General features: G+C 32.7%; 1 protein-coding gene across 11 annotated transcripts in view; it reads right to left on the bottom strand.

Moving 5' to 3' along the window:
• The window catches only part of LOC117691484 (anoctamin-4), a 62,633-nt gene that overhangs the window by 24,947 nt on the left and 18,944 nt on the right, over window positions 1–18,742 (bottom strand). For 2 of the 11 annotated variants that reach the window (XM_066071870.1, XM_066071876.1), the window contains exons 1-6: window positions 16,196–16,496; window positions 13,447–13,515; window positions 4,975–5,058; window positions 4,457–4,521; window positions 3,882–3,905; window positions 1,007–1,078 (exon numbers count right to left, since the gene is read on the bottom strand). In XM_066071870.1, the coding sequence (XP_065927942.1) occupies window positions 1,007–1,078; window positions 3,882–3,905; window positions 4,457–4,521; window positions 4,975–5,058; window positions 13,447–13,515; window positions 16,196–16,244 (363 nt within the window). In that variant the 5' untranslated portion in view covers window positions 16,245–16,496. Of the gene's footprint in view, window positions 1–1,006; window positions 1,079–2,571; window positions 2,617–3,881; window positions 3,906–4,456; window positions 4,522–4,974; window positions 5,059–5,953; window positions 6,286–7,983; window positions 8,274–13,446; window positions 13,516–16,195; window positions 16,497–18,742 lie in introns of those variants that run through there. The other 9 variants (XM_066071874.1, XM_066071871.1, XM_066071878.1 and 6 more) reach the window with 9 other exon arrangements.

Below are 18,742 nucleotides of genomic sequence, written 5' to 3'. Positions count from 1 at the left end.
TTATTTTCGTAATAACTCAAATTTGAAACAGAATTACACCTTAATTTTTGCAATTTATATTTTCCTTCCCATAAGGATAATTTATGCTAAACTGCGTTGAATTTGCATCGGTAGTTCCTGAGAAGAAGATTTTTAAAAATGCACCCCCCTTTTTCTACAGTTTCAAGGTTTTCTCCGCTTTGAATGCAGATCGGACTTTTATTTCTGCAATTTATATTCGCCCTCCCATAAGGATGCTTTGTGCCAAATTTGGTTGAAATTGGATAAGCGGTTTTAGAGAAGAAGTTCAAAATGTAAAAAGTTTACAGACGGACAGACGGACAGACAGACAGACGGACGGACAGACGGACGACGGACAAAATGTGATCAGAATAGCTCACTTGAGCTTTCAGCTCAGGTGAGCTAAAAATGTGAGTGTCTATTCATCAAAAGAGATATCCTCATTGAAAAGAATTTGCTAAACCAAATGTAAACTTAATAACTGAAAAAAATAAGGACTGTGTAAATTACATACATACACTTATCAAGTAAAATTTCTATCCTCAAAACTTGACAGAAGTTTGACATGCATGAATTTGTGTGATAATCTAAATCTAATAAATGGTTTAATCATTTTAATTCAATATCTCTTTACCCAATCTACTTCATTCAACCGTCTCCTTTTTTGGTATTAATGCATGCATCCATTGTCATTATACATGTAGTAACATATTCTGTCAGCAATAAAAATTAAGGCATCTAAAACGATACTGTACATCTTCATAGATTTCTTGCTGAACAATTGCACTAAAACATAATGCAGCCAATGAATATGAAATTCAAATATTTCACTTAATACTCTGCCATTCATTCATACTGACTTTACATTTTATACTAATCTACAGATGCAACTTAAATAAGACATTCAGACATTTACACACAATCAGATAAACCAAAGCAGACCAATTGATTGACACCTGTCACTGACACATGCAGACAACACACAGAGAGGAAATGGACCAATAACCTGCTGAGTGAATCTGTCAATCAACTTAGTCTCCTCCTCCTCCTTGTCTTTCTCCACCTTAGCCCCGCCCTCCTGGATTCAAGATCACACACAAAGTCAATGTTAGTGTTGGGTATCATACAATGTATCATTGAATGGTCACATAAATAAAATATAACTCTGTACATGCACTGGAAACAGTATATTGGAGCCTGGATTCCCTGTTAGTCAAATAGAAAGGATGTGAATGATGATGAATTGGGACAACAACTTTGATATCTCATACCATTCAAGGAATTTGCACATGCTGATAAACTTAATGTAATATTAACTAAAAATCTTAGAATTTTTGTCATTTTTTTCTTCATTAACAAAAAAGATGTCAAAGTTGGTGTACTATATATACATGTAATAGTCATTCAAATGAATACTGATGCTCTGTTGTGCCGATCTGATTCTGAATCAATAGTCTGTAGACATTAATTTAAGTGGTTTACATTTATAAGAGTCACCTGGCTTTATTACAGCTTCAATAAAACTTTTCTAATATATTACCAGCTATGTGTTATTGTTCATTTTGTATAAGATAACCCCCCCCCCCCCCCCAAAAAAAAATAATAATACATGTAATAAGTTTTCTTCATAATGTATAATGAAATACAAATGTGAAATGAAGACGACCAACTTTACTTCCTGGACATGATTGATTTAAGATTAATTTGATTTTAATTCAAATAAATTAAATGCACATACCCTGTACCAGTAATTAATTTCAAATATGTCATGTACATGTGTATTTGCAAAATTGATTGTCATGTTGAACTGTGCATTAGTTTGAAGCAAGATTATTGACTATAATTTTTTTGTAGTAAACTGCATCAAGCATTACACAATTATTATTTTATTTAGAAGGAGTGAATAAAGCATGAAATGGTGGGGGTGGGATGGGGGTATTTTGGATTACAACACTGCATCTGAATAGACATTTTTATCCTCATAATATCTTGCATGCAATTTATCCCTTTGACATCCGATTCAATTGAAAACAAATATTGTATATATAACCTCAAAATTGCCAGTCTTATTTACCTTGAAAAATTTCAAGTGACATTAAAATAGTAAAATTCATCTATATTTTGGAGATTGGGAAAAAAATCAGGAAATAATAACCATGCAACAGTACTGGTATAAAGTGACACAAGTTGGCGATCAATGTTCATGTGAACTACAGGACCTATAAACAGTACTTCTGGGTGCATAGATAATGCATGTCTTTTGATGTGCACAATCAAATTGTTCTCTTTTTCTAAAATATTGCTGATACTTATAGCAATGACTGCCATACCAATCATCATTTTGTTACTAGATTTTTCCTTATTCTTTCTCCCTTAGAAATTAGAACATTATAACAGATATTGAAAGGCATATAGACATGTTGATTGATTTGTAATGTGTGTTTTGACATCTAATTTAATTATAATAATTCTCTCGGCAATATAACAGGGGGAACAGAGACTTGATTGTACACAACATAACCATGTCTAACAATGATAGTCTACAAGTGGCACTGTAGGTATGAAAGTTACCATTTCCTCCGCTGCCAATAAACTGGCAGTGTCTTTTGAATTGTCCTGTAGGAGAAAAATTGTTAGATGAACACAAGTAGGGTGTTTCTTTCACACTGACCTGTACATAAACTAGACATAATGACAAATTTACATAGACCAGAAAGATTCACAATATTATTAAATATACAAACTTTGATAGCTAGCTAACACAATTTCTTCAGTTCTTAATTTTAAAAAAATCATGTGGTATTTTTTTAATATGCAAAGGGACATAATTTATCCACTTTTTGTGTCTAATATGTCTCTAGGGGCATTATGGCAAATGTTATTTTGAATGCAGCTGCAGTTGTAATTCTATTGTGTTTTAATATCTGTTATGCTAATATATCTGAATTAATGATTGATTCCTTGATTATTTATTTCAACTTACAAATTTGGTTATCATAAAGTTGAGGAATATAATTATATAAATTCAATTTAGTAACGCGGCTTTACCCAGTAAATATTCATATCTGGAAGACTGGAACTGAAAATCGCCTAAAGACCAAACACAAAAAAGGCTTTCAACTGCAAGATTGTGCATTAATTAAGTTGAATAAACACATACAAATAAAAATCCAAAACAGATATAACATATTGTCACAAAGCCATGCTTAATAAACACAAATCATTTCTTTCCACAAACTTGCTTTCACTTCGCATCAAATAACAATGTACCCAGAGTACACCAAACTAAAGTTTCCCATATTTGTTAAAAAAAGATAAAACTTCAAAGTCCATAAAGCTTGTTGGTAAGGGTTATAATAAAGCTATGATCACATACAGACAATTGGACAAACTAAGCTAAGGCAGCGACTGATTCCATACTTTGTCACAATGCTTGCATACGGAAATACCTGAAGCCACCTTGAAGGCAACATATAAATGCATTTGGTGAAGACTAAAGGTTTTAGAACCTGACAATTTGTAAACCCTCAAGATATATTCATAACCTCTTGCTATATATAGTGTGAAAATGGTGCATCAAGAATGAAACAATGTAGGCCTATAAACTTGAGACAAAAATTGTGCTTTGATATGGCATGAAATATGATACAGCTGGTAAGTATAAGAGCACGTATAAATTTGAGAAAAAATCAAGTACATTCGACTGATATTTTGTAAACTGCCCTGAAATGTACACAATTGTAGAAAAAACATTTGCCACCAAGCTAATTCAGGGCAGGTCATGCATGAAGCAAAGAGATACAGGGATAACTGTGAAAGATAACAGGGAGGCTGAGGTCCCCGTGCACCTCAATAGCACCTCAATACGATATATATCATACCTCATCTTCACCTGCCTCCTCATTCTGAGTAATGCATGGAAATTGAAATCAATCAAAAGCATAGAATAATTAACATTTATCAAAGAAGGGAAAGAGATTAGTTATTTCTGTTCAAAATGAATTGTAAGCAAATTGTGAGAATTATCTGCTATTTTATTTCTGGAAGAGGACAACAGATACCTGTAAAGTTTCTCAGAGATATTATGGCAGAGTTATTTCCCTTTGACACAGCCAAGCTTTTAACACTTAAAGCATTGAATATTATGTTTGGAACATGTCAACATTCATATGTGGGACAAAATGGAAATGACCATTGCTAAATGATCTATGTATAAGAGAAAGTCCTACAATATCTGTACTTTAATTAATGGCTTATAAATAAGTTTTAAATCGCTCGACAATTAGTTTGTGGTTGAAAGGAAGCTAAACGGTGGGAGTTATACATGTTACTGTTCCAGTTCAGAAAACACAACATTAATTTCATATACTTCAAGTAATGAATGGGTTCACACAATGTGAGTGAATTGTTAATGTTTTACGAAATATGTAAATTGTAAAGGGAGGTAACTGCTTACCTGGGGAGAGTCCATGTTCACCGAGACGGAGTTATCCTCTCCATTTTCTTTCAATTCACTCTGAACTGTTTGTAATGAGAATAAACATGATAAACGAAATAAAACAAAGTAATATATTAATTAGTATAGGAGGTGATGATTACTCTTTTACAATCATAAACCTTTCTTTTCATACACTATAAACAATTCGATTTTCACATCACTTCTGTGTATAAGTACAACATATGGTACTAATGTAGTTCAAAGGACTGCGAACGATAGCATTGTCTAGCTGCCTAACTTATAACATATGGTACTAATGTAGTTCAAAGGACTGCGAACGATAGCATTGTCTAGCTGCCTAACTAAAAGTTATTTATTGAAAGTTGTCTAATTAAAGTTATTCTTTTATAATAATGTAAACATTTATGTATATTTTCATTAAATATAAATGATTTGGTCAAACAAAGAGAGATAACTTTGTATTTTGGGTTAAAATAGCTCATTTCATAATAGAAAAGTATACTGGATGCACTCACCATGACTTTCGAACCCTATAGGGGCGGGATTGTTGTCTGACACGGAGGGGTACAGGCCAGGCTCGGAGCCACCCGGCGCCACCTCTACAAAACACACAAAAGTCTTCTTTAATAATAAAGAAAATCTGTTACAGTTACATAAAATACAGAAAACTTTTTGACGTAATAAAACACTTTTATATAAATGTAAAATACTTTCAAAAGGACAAGTGTTTCAAAGCATTTTTACCTTTAATATATGCATGCTTGTACAGTGAATATTATAGCGTGTACATGTACAACTATAATACTCCACATGATTTTCAAAGAATTGGTACTACGTCTTCTTTAATCTAATAATTTTGTAAGGACATTGATTGATCATCCATAACATTAACTCCCCTGTAGATATACAGCTATTAGCGATATAGGGGTATATTGATTATCTTTCAAGAAAAATTTTCAGATTTGCTTCTATTGATCAGATATCCATGTTTTTTATAGTAACATCTTCATTCTTGTAAGACCAAGAGTTTGGGGTATTTTAATTACATCATTAACCTTTTTTTAATTACAGCAACTGGAATTTAAGGCTGTACGTCATTAAACCTTATGATTTGTATTTTACAGAGAGCCATGTTATCATGTTATAATACTTTTCCCTACATGCTAAAGTACAACAAATCTGAAGTCATGACAATACCTATATATACACACATACTATCAATCTCCACTATTATGTCACAATGGTGTATCGCCTTATCTCAAAGCTCAGCTTATCAGATAAATTTTAAAATCACTGACAGATTTAACAGTCATTCACCTTGAGTAAATATGTAAAAAGATTACAATTGTTTTGCTGCACGTACCAGTAATTTGCAGAATTAATACTACAGTACACTAAATTCACCAATTTTTAGAACACAGTCACCTGTCTAGTATTTCATACGCACAGTCCCCATCCATCGGATACATAATCTATAGACAACAGAATACTCACTAGTCTTCATGTGAATTCCTTGACTCATCTTTAAAATGTATCAAATGTTTCCAGAATCACTGTCTTTCAAAAATTATTCATAAATTCAAAAATTCCAATTTAGTCCACACAAATGTTACAGAACTGAAACATTTTCCAATATACAGCACATCAACCACTCAAATTACACTGTTCCACAGTAATATTACGTTTCTCATTTTCTCTCATCACCATGGCAAACTGCATCACTATTTTCTCACAATTTTCTAAATTGAACTGTCTCAAATTTTTTTAACAGAGTAATTAGTCAGAGAATTCTTTGTGTACTGTACATAAAATTTGGTGTTTAGCTTTGACAACATGGCTACCCGACTATTCCACTTTTCTTGAGATAAGCTGAAGAGATTATGAAAACATGGTTGCCTCCCCAAAACACCTTGATAGAAAACTGATAGAAAAATATTCAGATATTGAATATTGACTTAATGTAGTGTGTTTCAGCCATTCAATAAATCTCTGTCATGCTGCTTGTAATGTCACTGGCATTGCCTAAATCCAGCCATTTTACCTATTTTTATTAACACAGTATTATTCAGTGCTATTATAGCCTTTATTAATTCATTCAGGTCCTAGTGCATGCATTTTTACCATGAAACTATTTTATTTGGAGTGAGAATGGGGTTTTAGAATTGGATTTGATGTATACAAATATGCATTCACGCAGGGCTGTTTTGATAATTACACTCCATGCTCATTTATATATTAATAAAAATGGCCTTCAGCCTCTCTCTAAAACTGTAGATTCACTAGACTGGCAGATGATAACCCTATCTATTAAATTAGCTGTCTATACACAGGTATAGCTGTGAGCCCAAGTCATATATATTACATATAAGCCCGCACATATGTCACAATATTAAAAGTGAGGATATAGGGTCACAGGAATCTCGGATTTATAAAAAAATATATCATTCTAAAGACCTTTCGTCTTTGTTTGCACATGCAGCAATACAATTACTGTATGTACATTACTGTAATGTTTTATTTATAATAATTCAAAATAATATCTGAAGTGTATCAATTAATTGACATATCATACATGAAGGGAAGTTGAACACTTTCAGTCAATATGGATCATATCCTTGATGCCAACACCCATTTGTACGTAATTCTGAATCATCCATTGGGTCTGTCAGGATACAATTACAATTCTAGATAATATTGTCAGACTGAAGCTCTGCGGCCACATTTAAGATGCTCTGTCCATGAAGAGTTTATGGCTCTCCTTGAATTCCACAAACCTATTGACCCCTAGTGACCCCTACAATGGCATCTAGCAGTTGTTTGTATATATAATATATGTCTTGCCATTCAACCAGAAAGGAATGAAATCTTAATTGTACTTTATTTATGCTAGGTTTTGAATATAGTGCTAAAATTTGTTTCTAATAAAATTTATTTTGGGATATTTTTTTCTTTGAAAAAAATGTACATGTATTACATTTCTTCCATTTCATACATGAATTCAAAGTAATCATCTTTGCTAGCCAAGTGTACAATACGTTTTTCTCAAATCGGACACTTGTCTAGCAAAGATGGAAAGTAATTCAAAGTCAAACCAATGTTTAAATTTTTTTTTATATATACAAACACTCTCAATTAGTTTATGACCTTAGCTAATGTTATCTTCGTTTCTACCTTATTTTACTGAAACTGCATATAAAGTGCTACAGTAAAATTAAGTTACAGGAATGAACTCCAAACTGTTGAAACTGTCAAATACAGAACTGTGTAGGAGTAAATGTATGTTCCTTTTCAATCCAAGATTTTAAATTCTTTAATTAAAACATTGTAGTTGTTCTTATAGCTACAGAAATTACAGAACAAATCCTAAAACTACACTTTCCTCAGAAAATTCAATGATCAAAAGATTACATAGCACAGTGAAAGTTGACAAAAAATGAATAAATACATAGGTAACTTTTAGTCACCTAGTCTAGACAAAAACTTAACCTTGACCTTTGGGTGTAATATATCAACATTTGTGTTACCTTGCAACTCAGAGTACTCCATTCACTCAAACAAAACAAAAATTCCCGGACAAATGTCAAAAAAAAAAAAATGTCAGCCTTCTTTCTTGGCCTCCCACTTCACATCCATGTAAACTCATAAATTCCTGGAGTGTTATACAAACTTTACTTCTGTGGTTAGGGTTAAGAGACAGGGGCAGCAGTTTACTAAATATTCATGTACATGTGGCTACATCCTTAGTGATAAAGTTGTGAGGATACTAGGTCTCATACACTGTAGAAAGGAATTACTCACAGGCCAAGGAAATATTCCTATACGCCCAATGATTTACAACCCTAATGTAGTACATGTATATATAGCAGTGTATCGCCAGGAAACCAGTGTGTATTTATGAAAAGTAAATATTATTGTGTGGGGTTATTCAGGTAAATCTGAGCTTGACTAGCTATCTTGTACATTAGCCCCACCCATGCAAACAAACGAAAGCATCTTACAGAATTTATATGTTCCAACACAGAAATTATCAATGGATGTCATTCACCTACTGATTGATGCATAAGATAATAATAATCATGGTCTCTTTAGATCTTATACATACCGGTATAGGGTGTGACAATTTACAAGATATTCACACAATTGTTTCTGAGGTTAGCTTGCCTTAGTTGTGGAAGAAATCCAGCTCAGAAAATCTAAAACAAGTTCTCACATCTTATATCTTATCAGCTGATATTTTTTTTTTTGGAGGGGGGGTCTGATTTTTATCTTTTAAACATGAATTCTACACAAATCTGACTTCAAAGCCATAAGTATACTCTATGTAAAATACACCTAGATCATCATTCCTGCCACTTGAGAGCCACATATAAAATCATGAATGAAAAATCAACCTCATTTACGAGTGTGAAAATGCGTTGGTGGTGTTAAAATCAGCTATGCTTGCATTTCATAAATATAAATAACAGCGGTTAATTACTTTGCCCTGAAGGAGAATATTCTAGTGCTGCTTTGTATAAACTAATAATAATAATCAAGATTAACATGTGGTTAATTAACTCAGTGTTGTGTATAATATTGACATTGACATATTGACGCAAAGAAATAGATGTAGAATGTCACTTCACATACTAATACAATTAAAAACATGTACTAACAATTTTGTAGTCAAAATTATGTAACTGGTTTTACCCTGTACAAAAAACGCAAAAACCCTTAAGTTTTTTTAAAAACGCTTATATAATTTACATTTTCCAGTGTCTTTGCCTGTGATAACACTACGCATCAATTTTGTACTATATAACCCATAATGTCAAATTGGGGCGCCAGCGGGGTTTGCTTATTTATATTTAAATATTTAATCGTACAATGGCTTTAAATTATATAAATATAAATAATAAGGAATCATTCTTTAAATATTATGAGGTTATAATTTCGGTCGTGGAGTGATCAAATCTATCATAATAAAAGCCCTTTGTGCTTTATTGGATTTGATCACTCCCCGACCGAAATTATCACCTCATAATACTCAAAGAATGATTCCTTATTCCTCATATAATGACTGGTCTACCAAATTTTAAACCTTTCTTAGGTTTAACATTATTTCGAAACAATCAGCTATTTATATTAAGATTAGATATATGAATTTGCTCTTGATGTTTTTGCTAAAAAACATACAAAATTGATGTATACTCCAAAGATGTATATATACTTATATTTTAGGGTGCAGAAATGATGGTAAGTCAACCTGACCTTCCCCTTACCCAGGTTAATATACCTGTTCTTTTCATACCTTTCACATGTATTTATACACTATGACCTAATTTCCCAGACTCGATCTTGACACAAGTGGAGTCTAGATGACAGGAGAGATATAATTAATATAGCTACATGAATGTAACAATTGTCAGAGATAACACCAATATATATCAGAGATATATTACTAAAACCGATTTGGTTTGACTTTTCCGATCGCGTCGCGTTCAACTTTTTCAGTTACGTCATACATAAACAATACCCGCACCTTAACCACAGTTTTTTTATTGGTGGATTCAGCTTACCGCTGATTGGCTGCTGGTTAACTAAGACTAAATTATGCACGGACAGAACAACAACATATCAGAGAATGAAAAATTCACATGGGTACTCGTGACTGTCGAAATTTGGCTATTTTTCGAAAGTGTACACTTGTGATAAAACAATACATACGGTACATAACATATATAGCTGTAGCTCTGTGAATAAATTTTGGGTTAGAAAATATAAAGCTACAGTCATACAATACTTACATGTACAAAAAAACTTTAAGGCAATTTGCCGCGTATAAAAATAACAGCGGGCAACAGTTTGCGAGCCGGTCCGACAGATCAACTGTTGCCCGAGACACAGTCAACAACTGTTTTGTTATACCCCTTCTAATCAATAACACGTTTTCGCGGAATGTGACGTCACCGGTCAACAGTCTTTTTTAACAGTCGATTTTAACAGTTCCAATCTAACAGTTCGAGTCCAACAGTCAAAATGCTAGACTTTTTTTCGTATAGAGTTATATAGTAACTGTTTTACAGGGGTATAACAATATTTTTTAAAAAGATTTACATCATACCATACAACATTTTGTGCAAATAATCCATTTAAATAATTCTTCATTTAGTTTACTACTGTTAATAATTGTAGCTTTACCCGCCCCAAACTTTCTCCTATTAAACAACCTTTAACCGTACTCGGAAAGCGGATCAAGAACTGTATTTTTTATGTATGTAAACAAGCCGGTGTTCATGTATGGAGCGGGTGATCGGGGGTTCAGAGACAGGTAAAATAAAGAAATCTGCAGTAAATGGTTTGTGGATATTTTAGTATATATATTTACACCGAAAGTGATAGGGCAACAGAAGAGAAACGAATCAGACACTTGCCTAATGAAGACGCACAAGTACAAACCTCCTTGCACTCTCCACTTCCGTTTCGTTCTTTCACACCATCGTTCAATACTTTTATTGACTGTCGATTGCCGATCGAAAGGTGTAGAAATCGAGGAATTCATACCTATCACTTTGACTGGCAAGTTAGTAGGTAATACATGTGCATTATACATTTACGGTATTTACATGAAATGAACGCTTAGCACATGCAACTTTTAAATATTATATTTTTTATAACGCCGTACTCTGGACCGTAGCTTGAGGCTATGGTTTAACGCCCGTTTACACACACAGAGAGAGAGAGAGAGAGAGAGAGAGAGTTTAGCACAGATTTTGAATGAATATTGGGGGGAAATAAACTGTTCTGAGAAATCCTTCAGCTCTGGCATTGCATAAGCGTATACTGATAACTCGGCCTAAAAATAGGAGTGAACCAATCATATAGTTTTCACACCGGCGGCGTGTATAATTTATGCATGACGTAGCTGACAGAAATGATCGTGACGCTATAGGAAAAGTCAAACCAAATCGGTTTTGATAATATACCTGTACAAAGTTAATGACCCTAAATTGTACGGTTACATGTGTTTTACCTCTGCCAGTGTTACCACAGATTTATACATAAACAATGTAGCTATACACCTACGCATTAATTAATTAATATATGAACAGTTAAATGTCCAACAGAATTGATATTAATTATAATGCATAATTACATGTATCTAATTAATTAAAACATGCACTGTTCAACATGTTCAATGGCCAACAGAACTGAAATTTAAAGATTTATATATAATTACGAATTTGTATATACTGTAGAAGCACATATTTTCGTTGGGTCAAAATTTCGTTGTTTTTGAACCAAATAAAAATTCGTTGGCATTTAATTTCGTCACATATTAATATCTTAGTATTCATTATTACTTTGGTTAAAAATTCGTCATGGATTTAATTTCGTTGATTTCTACTGCCAACGAAAATAACGAAATTAAATCCACAACGAATATTTCTGCTTCTACAGTATATAAGAATTTAACTTGGACTTTTAAAATTCTGCTTCATTTATTTAAGTATGAATTAATATAATGAACAATTTAATGGTCAGGTTCACTGACCAACAGACCAACATCCTACACTTGGACAAGGATGTATCTATGACTGAAGAAGCAGGATCACACAGAAAAAAGCTGTACAGTTGTAAAATTGTACAGGATCTAGGAGTGTCTGCTCCCTTATGTAAACTGACAAATGTGAGAGTGTATGTATGTATGGTAACCATATAATGTTCATTTATAAGAGAGAGAGAGAGAGAGAGAGAGAGAGAGAGACAGACAGACAGACAGACAGACAGACAGACAGAAAGAGAGAGAGAGAGAATGAGAGAGAGAGAATGAGAGAGACAGATAGAAGAGAGACAGAGACAGATAGAAGAGAGACAGAGAAAGAGAGAGAGAATGTGACCAAGAAACAGTTTCTCCAATTTTTCTTCTTACTAACAACATTTTTGCAACATTTTTCAAAATTACAGTATTTGTATGGTTAGTGAGGGAATATTCTGGCTATAAACACTAGAATGTACTATGTACCTGTATGAACTTCCTCATTTTGATAAAGTTCAAGTCTTATTATTTCCTCTTTTTCTTTATCACATTCAACACATTGTTTTAATTAGCAATGATATTCATAAACAAAACAATAATTTGCTTTCTATTCTCGTTCATGCTGGTACATATATACATGTATTTTCATCCTCCGAGCGTTTTCTTGTCTTTTCCTTTAGTAATCTGATTGTGTTTATAAAGCAACTGACATACCCAAACCTGCTGCAGCTCTAAATACCAGCATACATTTTTTGCATACTGTTACAGTTGAACTTCGATATCTCGAACACTGATATCTCGAACACAATGGATATGTCGAAGTGATTTGTAGGTCCCAACCAATTATTTTTGTAGTATTTTACCCTTGGTATCTCGAATACTCGGATATCTCGAAGTTTTCAAACAGTCCCATCCAGTTTGAGATAACGAAGTTTGACCGTATTTTGAAAATAACCATTCCTTCTACTGTTTAAAACTTCTTTTATTTGACTGTAGTTTTTAACAGTGTTGTATGCATGGTGACAAATTCTTCAATTATTAATGAATAATGTTTAAATCATTATATGGAATTTTACTTCAAACTTTACCCTTAATTTTGCTTACTGAACATGAATAAATTTGAACAGATTCAGAGAGAGATGTAAATATTCACAGTGAAATGCTTTTATTTCTTTGACAGCTCATTCATACTTATACTGAACATATCAAGCACTGCAGACAAAATTCACACTGCCCGCAGATGCCAGGTTTGTACCCATTCTGCATTGTTTGTTACATGTACCTCCATACCCATATGAACCACAAAGCTCTAGATAAAAGGGTATCAAATATCACACTATTACATACGAACATGTACATGTAATTGGTATAATAATATTATAGACATCACAAAGAGCCAGAACAATGTCCCGCATACACATTTATACATTGACACTTTGTCGTTTATATATGGCTCGTTAATACATACCAGGTTGGTCCTGGGGATACCCTGGGTAGTTGACATTGATCTGGGTAACGTTGATCAGAGCCGGGTCCCCTACAACGAATCATCATCATCATCATCAACAACAAAAACATAATTCATCATTATCGACATGAATTTGATCATAAGCTATAAAGTAAAAAAATCAATGCATGTTTATATGCATATTCATTTTTGAGAACAGGAATTCTTAAGTGCACTGTAGCTCTATACAAAACTGGATTATCAAAAAAAAAATCAGACATATGTGGTTAACTTTTATTTTTCAATTTAAAAAATTCATAACCTATTTAAAATTGAATGGTCGCATTTATTCAATTTTATTGGGTTATATGCAAAATTTTTGAACTCCTATGCTATATGCATGTACATCTAAAATAAACAAAATGCAATGATAACATTTTATTAGCATAGCATTCTAAATGTGTATTCATGCAAAAATCCATCATCCTATAGAATTGTGCATGCATGTGTCTAATTGAAAATTCATATTCACAATGCAGACAGTTGATATGAAATGTCATTCTTTCCCCACACAATGCCATAAGGGAGAGTGTTTATCACTACTTTAGTCAAAAGAGCACTGGATTTTGTTATTGATTGCAGTCTCATCAGATTTCTGGACTTTCCCTGTCCCTGATCAGCAATTTATGGTTTAACCATGAAATGTCAGCGAGAATCCCTAGGAAATTCTAACTCTCCCATAATCTGGCAAGCAAGAACAGAGCAGTCGACACACACCGCAAAGGAGCATAACTAAATATGCTAATGTCTACATGTCTGATGGATCTCAACACAATCAAAGAATTAAGTGATATGAGAGAGAGAGAGAGAGAGAGAGAGAGAGAGAGAGAGAGAGAGAGAGAGGCAGAGAGAGACAGAGAGATTGACATATCTTGTTATTTTATCATATTTTGCACAAGGAGAGTAGAAGAGGAAGAAGGGAAGGATGTGGACTCTAAATGAATACAATGGTTACAAATGTAAATAAATACACTCATATAAGTATTTTTGTCAATAAACAAAGGACATGAACTAATTTATACAGTACTTGTAGCACTCAACGCTTTAAAACATACAACTACATGGACATGATGGATGCACGTGCAAATACTTAGTAAATGAAGTACTTCATCTACATTTAATGCTCATATTTTCCAACTTAATACAAATATAAAAAACCTTTGATACTTAAAACTTTCTATACGCATGTATTTATGACAATTATAGTACATTAAGTCATTCATTGTGGTTCTAACAGGTTTAAATTTTAATATGGGACCCAAATCTCTCACTATCAAAACTCTTTTTGTACTCAATGAGTGGCCCTTCCAGTCAATGTAAACAAACAGGTCACATATTGGCCTAGAGCAATCAAATTTATTTCGTAATTTTTTTTTTCAATTTCCATGGCCACATGCAAGCAGATATCTTTATAAATCGTTTCTGGTCTTGAACCTCTTAATTTTGCTTCTGTTTTAATGGTTTCAAAAATGACTGCCATGTTATTGGATCTGCTTGCAAGATTAATTATTTCAAATGATTATTAAGAACTTTCTTATAAATTATCTATTACTGGTATGAACGGAGGTCTCAAAGGTAGATATAAATGTAAGGTGAGGGGGGAGGGGAAGAGTGGAAACTACACTATACTATTTAACAATCTTTGTTTCATACCATTAAACATTGCTGGAGGCTAAGAATAAGGGGTCAGAGATTTATCTGCCATTTTGCCTGTTTTGTCTCAAATAAGTACTGGTAAACCATTCTATAACAATATATAACCATGAAATGTTGAGAAACAAATGCAAAAGAGTGGCAAAAAAACAGTCTATTTATCATCAACTCAGAAATATTCCTTTAAATGTTGATTATAAAATAATGTTAGCACTGGCCAGTTCACAGGATGTAACTATTTACACAAGAATGGCTGGTCAGTTTTCAAGGTGTGAATTCACCGTCAATTCACTGTCAACAAAGAGAACCTCTTAAAATCTAATACACACAGTCTGAATAATATTGCAATCATTGTCCAGTGTATTGACAATGTTCTGACCCTTAGGCAGTTGGGAAAAATCCAGACACACATAATGATTATATGGTTGCAGTGACATATACATCTGACATGAACATGTATTCATTCTTTTGTGTGTCAATTGTACTGTGTCTTCATTTCATGTAAACATTGTGTTAATTTACTGTACATGTTATCAACAATTATAAAATATAGATTGGCTAGCTTAGATTATAATCTAAACTTAACACACCAAATTTTAAAATTCCTTGTCTACATTTATTTCGTTGATTGAGTTATAACTACATTTTGTAATATAATTGTTCAGCTGTTGTTATTACTAAACTATGAGCACCAAACACTCTGTCTTTAGTACATGTAGCTTTACTTTATGGTTAACATGGTTTATAATATACATGACTGTACAGATAGAGGCTATATCAGTTCCATCGCTTCAGCCCATTGCTGAAACAAGGTCATTGTTCATGATGAATAACAAGAGTATTTACATGATGAGGAGGATATATATATAACAATTCCTTGAAATATCAAAAATATCTGAATTCATGAATGGCTTCATGTGTTCACTAGATTTGAGCCTATGATCTGCAGCTTTATGAGTTACTGTTCAACAGTTCTAACAAAAAAAGAAAAAGATTTCGCAATAACATTACTAACAGACATTACAGTCCTACTAACACAAATATTATGTTTGTTTACCTTTATGACCTTCTTCTTGTAATTCAAACCCAATAGGTACTCTCGCCATAGTGCAAGAATATGACAAAACTTTTCACTCAAAATTTGGCTTCCAAAAAAATAAGTCACTGCACCACACCCAAAATGAAAATACGAATTCCCCCAGCTATAAGTATGTACTCTATTTCAACATCGTAAAGATCCGAGACGCATAGAGTCAAAGCTAACGTCTTTTTCCATGCCAATAATTACAGGCATAAAACCTGTTTGTATTTGGCGAAAAAAAAAAATTATCGATTTTTTGCACAGGTTTGGTTAACTCTTACATGAATTTATTCGGGTAAGGCAGGTACGAATATTTCCTAACTTCCATTCTTCAATATACATGAATTAGATATACAGTGTATATATTTGTTATTTAAAATATATTGCTTTGTATGTTAAATTTGTATTAATGTATTCAGGTATTATTGTTGGTGGAAGTGAAAGTTTGTTTTTGTCTTTTGTTTTGTGGGATTTTTTTTTTTGGGGGGGGGGGGTGGGGGGGGGTGTATACATACTTTTCAGGAAACTGAATCTGGTATTCTATGCTGGTGTAAATAAAAGTTACCATGCAAAAAGAAATCTTTGACGTCTCGCTGGGTAACTTTACTTTCACCATTTACTATATATACATATAGGCCTTTACATGTAAGCAACGAACTTTTTTTTTACGATAGCTTAAACATGGAATTTGAGGCAATAATTGGTGGCTGTAGTCAAAAACCTGCATCACTGATATAGATCTAGAGCGTCTCTGAATTGTCTCTAAATATTGTCAGTTTAATGGGAAGAAATCGGGATAATATATTAATTTTTAAGTTAATTTCATTTATTTATTTTTAACTTTTTTTTTTAAAATCACGCTTGCTGCATTTTCATTTTTTTTTTTTTGCGCTAATGTGATTATATCTGGAAGGGAGAGAATTGTATTTAATTTCGTGTTAAGCTAAACGATTAAAATTAATGTACATCCTATCTATGGTTGAACCAGATTTATGTCCCTTTGACCTTTTGCGAATGTTATGTGGAAATCTTGTAAACATTCGATCAATTACATGTATTTGATTTATTTTATTTATTGATTTTTTTGTGTAAAATAAGTTGTTTGTGCGTCCTGTCTCTTGCAATTTGTATATGAACAGCCGAAATACATATTCGGGGAATGAAGCCAGGTAACTATAGCAATCCTGCATAGTTGCAGAATAAATAACATACCTTGTTCGCATGTCCGCACAAAAGTACTGTAGAAAGAATTTTGCCGTTTAAATTTGTATTAATCATAGATTATTGAATTAATTATCCATAATAAGTACGTAAATTATTATCATATTCGATTAAAATGTCACACATAGTAAGAAATGGTCAATTTCCCATTTATGTTAAAGTTACAATGGTAAAGCACTACAGTCAAGTTGCAAGTCCAATGTCAATCCATCCAAGTCTGTCGAGTTCGTGCTCTTAAAGAAGGTACATGTGCATCAATGAGCGATGTACGTAAAGGTTAAATTATTATTTTATCCACTATATTATAATCATCAATGAAGCATTTTATTGTTTTAAATACACGCATTCTAAACTGCTGTTAGATGCATCGTTTATAGCTCTGTAAATGACTACTTTGATATTATATATATAGTATATATAATATCAAAGTAGTCATTTACAGAGCTATAAACGATGCATCTAACAGCAGTTTAGAATGCGTGTATTTAAAACAATAAAATGCTTCATTGATGATTCATGCAGGTAATTATGAAAGTATAGCCACCTTTGTAGAAAAATGCATAACCCGCGTTATTTCAATCTTTTTTTTATTTCAAATTCATAAGTAAAAGTAACTTTATTAAAGTTAATGTTCAACTCGTTAGATTAAAGAAGTAGTCAAGTCTTCTTTAATGGGAATTTGAGTTTGACATTATTATAATTATTTCATGCATGCAGTCTGTGATTTTTCTTAGGTTGTTGAATGTGTTGACCAATCTATAAACTTGTTATATCTGAATCATGTAGATTTCAGTCCTGTCAGTTTCTACAGAGCTATACATCACGATATGTTTTCTTAGAAATAGAGTAGAAAATGCTGAATTAAATATTCAAATGATAAAATGCTTTCTTTTGGTGATTTATGCGGGATATGGAGTTGGCAACATCGCAGAAAAAATACATAACCCTCATGAGCGGGTTATGTAAATTTTTTCTGCAGTGATCATCAAAGAAACAACAAATTAATAAATTGATTGTATGAATTAAATTAAATCAACTTAACTACTGTCAATGTACATAAGTACGTTAGCTAAAAGAAACAGCCAAACCGTCCCCAATGGGAAGTTGTCCGACATCATCGTGATTTTTTCGTGCAGTCCGCGATCTAATCGGCATACGAATATATTTATATCTACCACTATTTCTTACTGAAACTTACAGTTCATCCATAGCTCTATAATTACATTTACCAAGTATTATTTCCTCAATACCTTATACGGAAACTTATAGTTAATTCATAGCTCTATATCAGACTGAAATCTA

Source organism: Magallana gigas, chromosome 9, assembly GCF_963853765.1.
Source record: "Magallana gigas chromosome 9, xbMagGiga1.1, whole genome shotgun sequence".
NCBI classification, from domain to species: Eukaryota; Metazoa; Mollusca; class Bivalvia; order Ostreida; family Ostreidae; genus Magallana; species Magallana gigas.
Note: the sequence above shows the minus strand (reverse complement) of the source record. Positions and strands in the feature narration are given on the sequence as shown.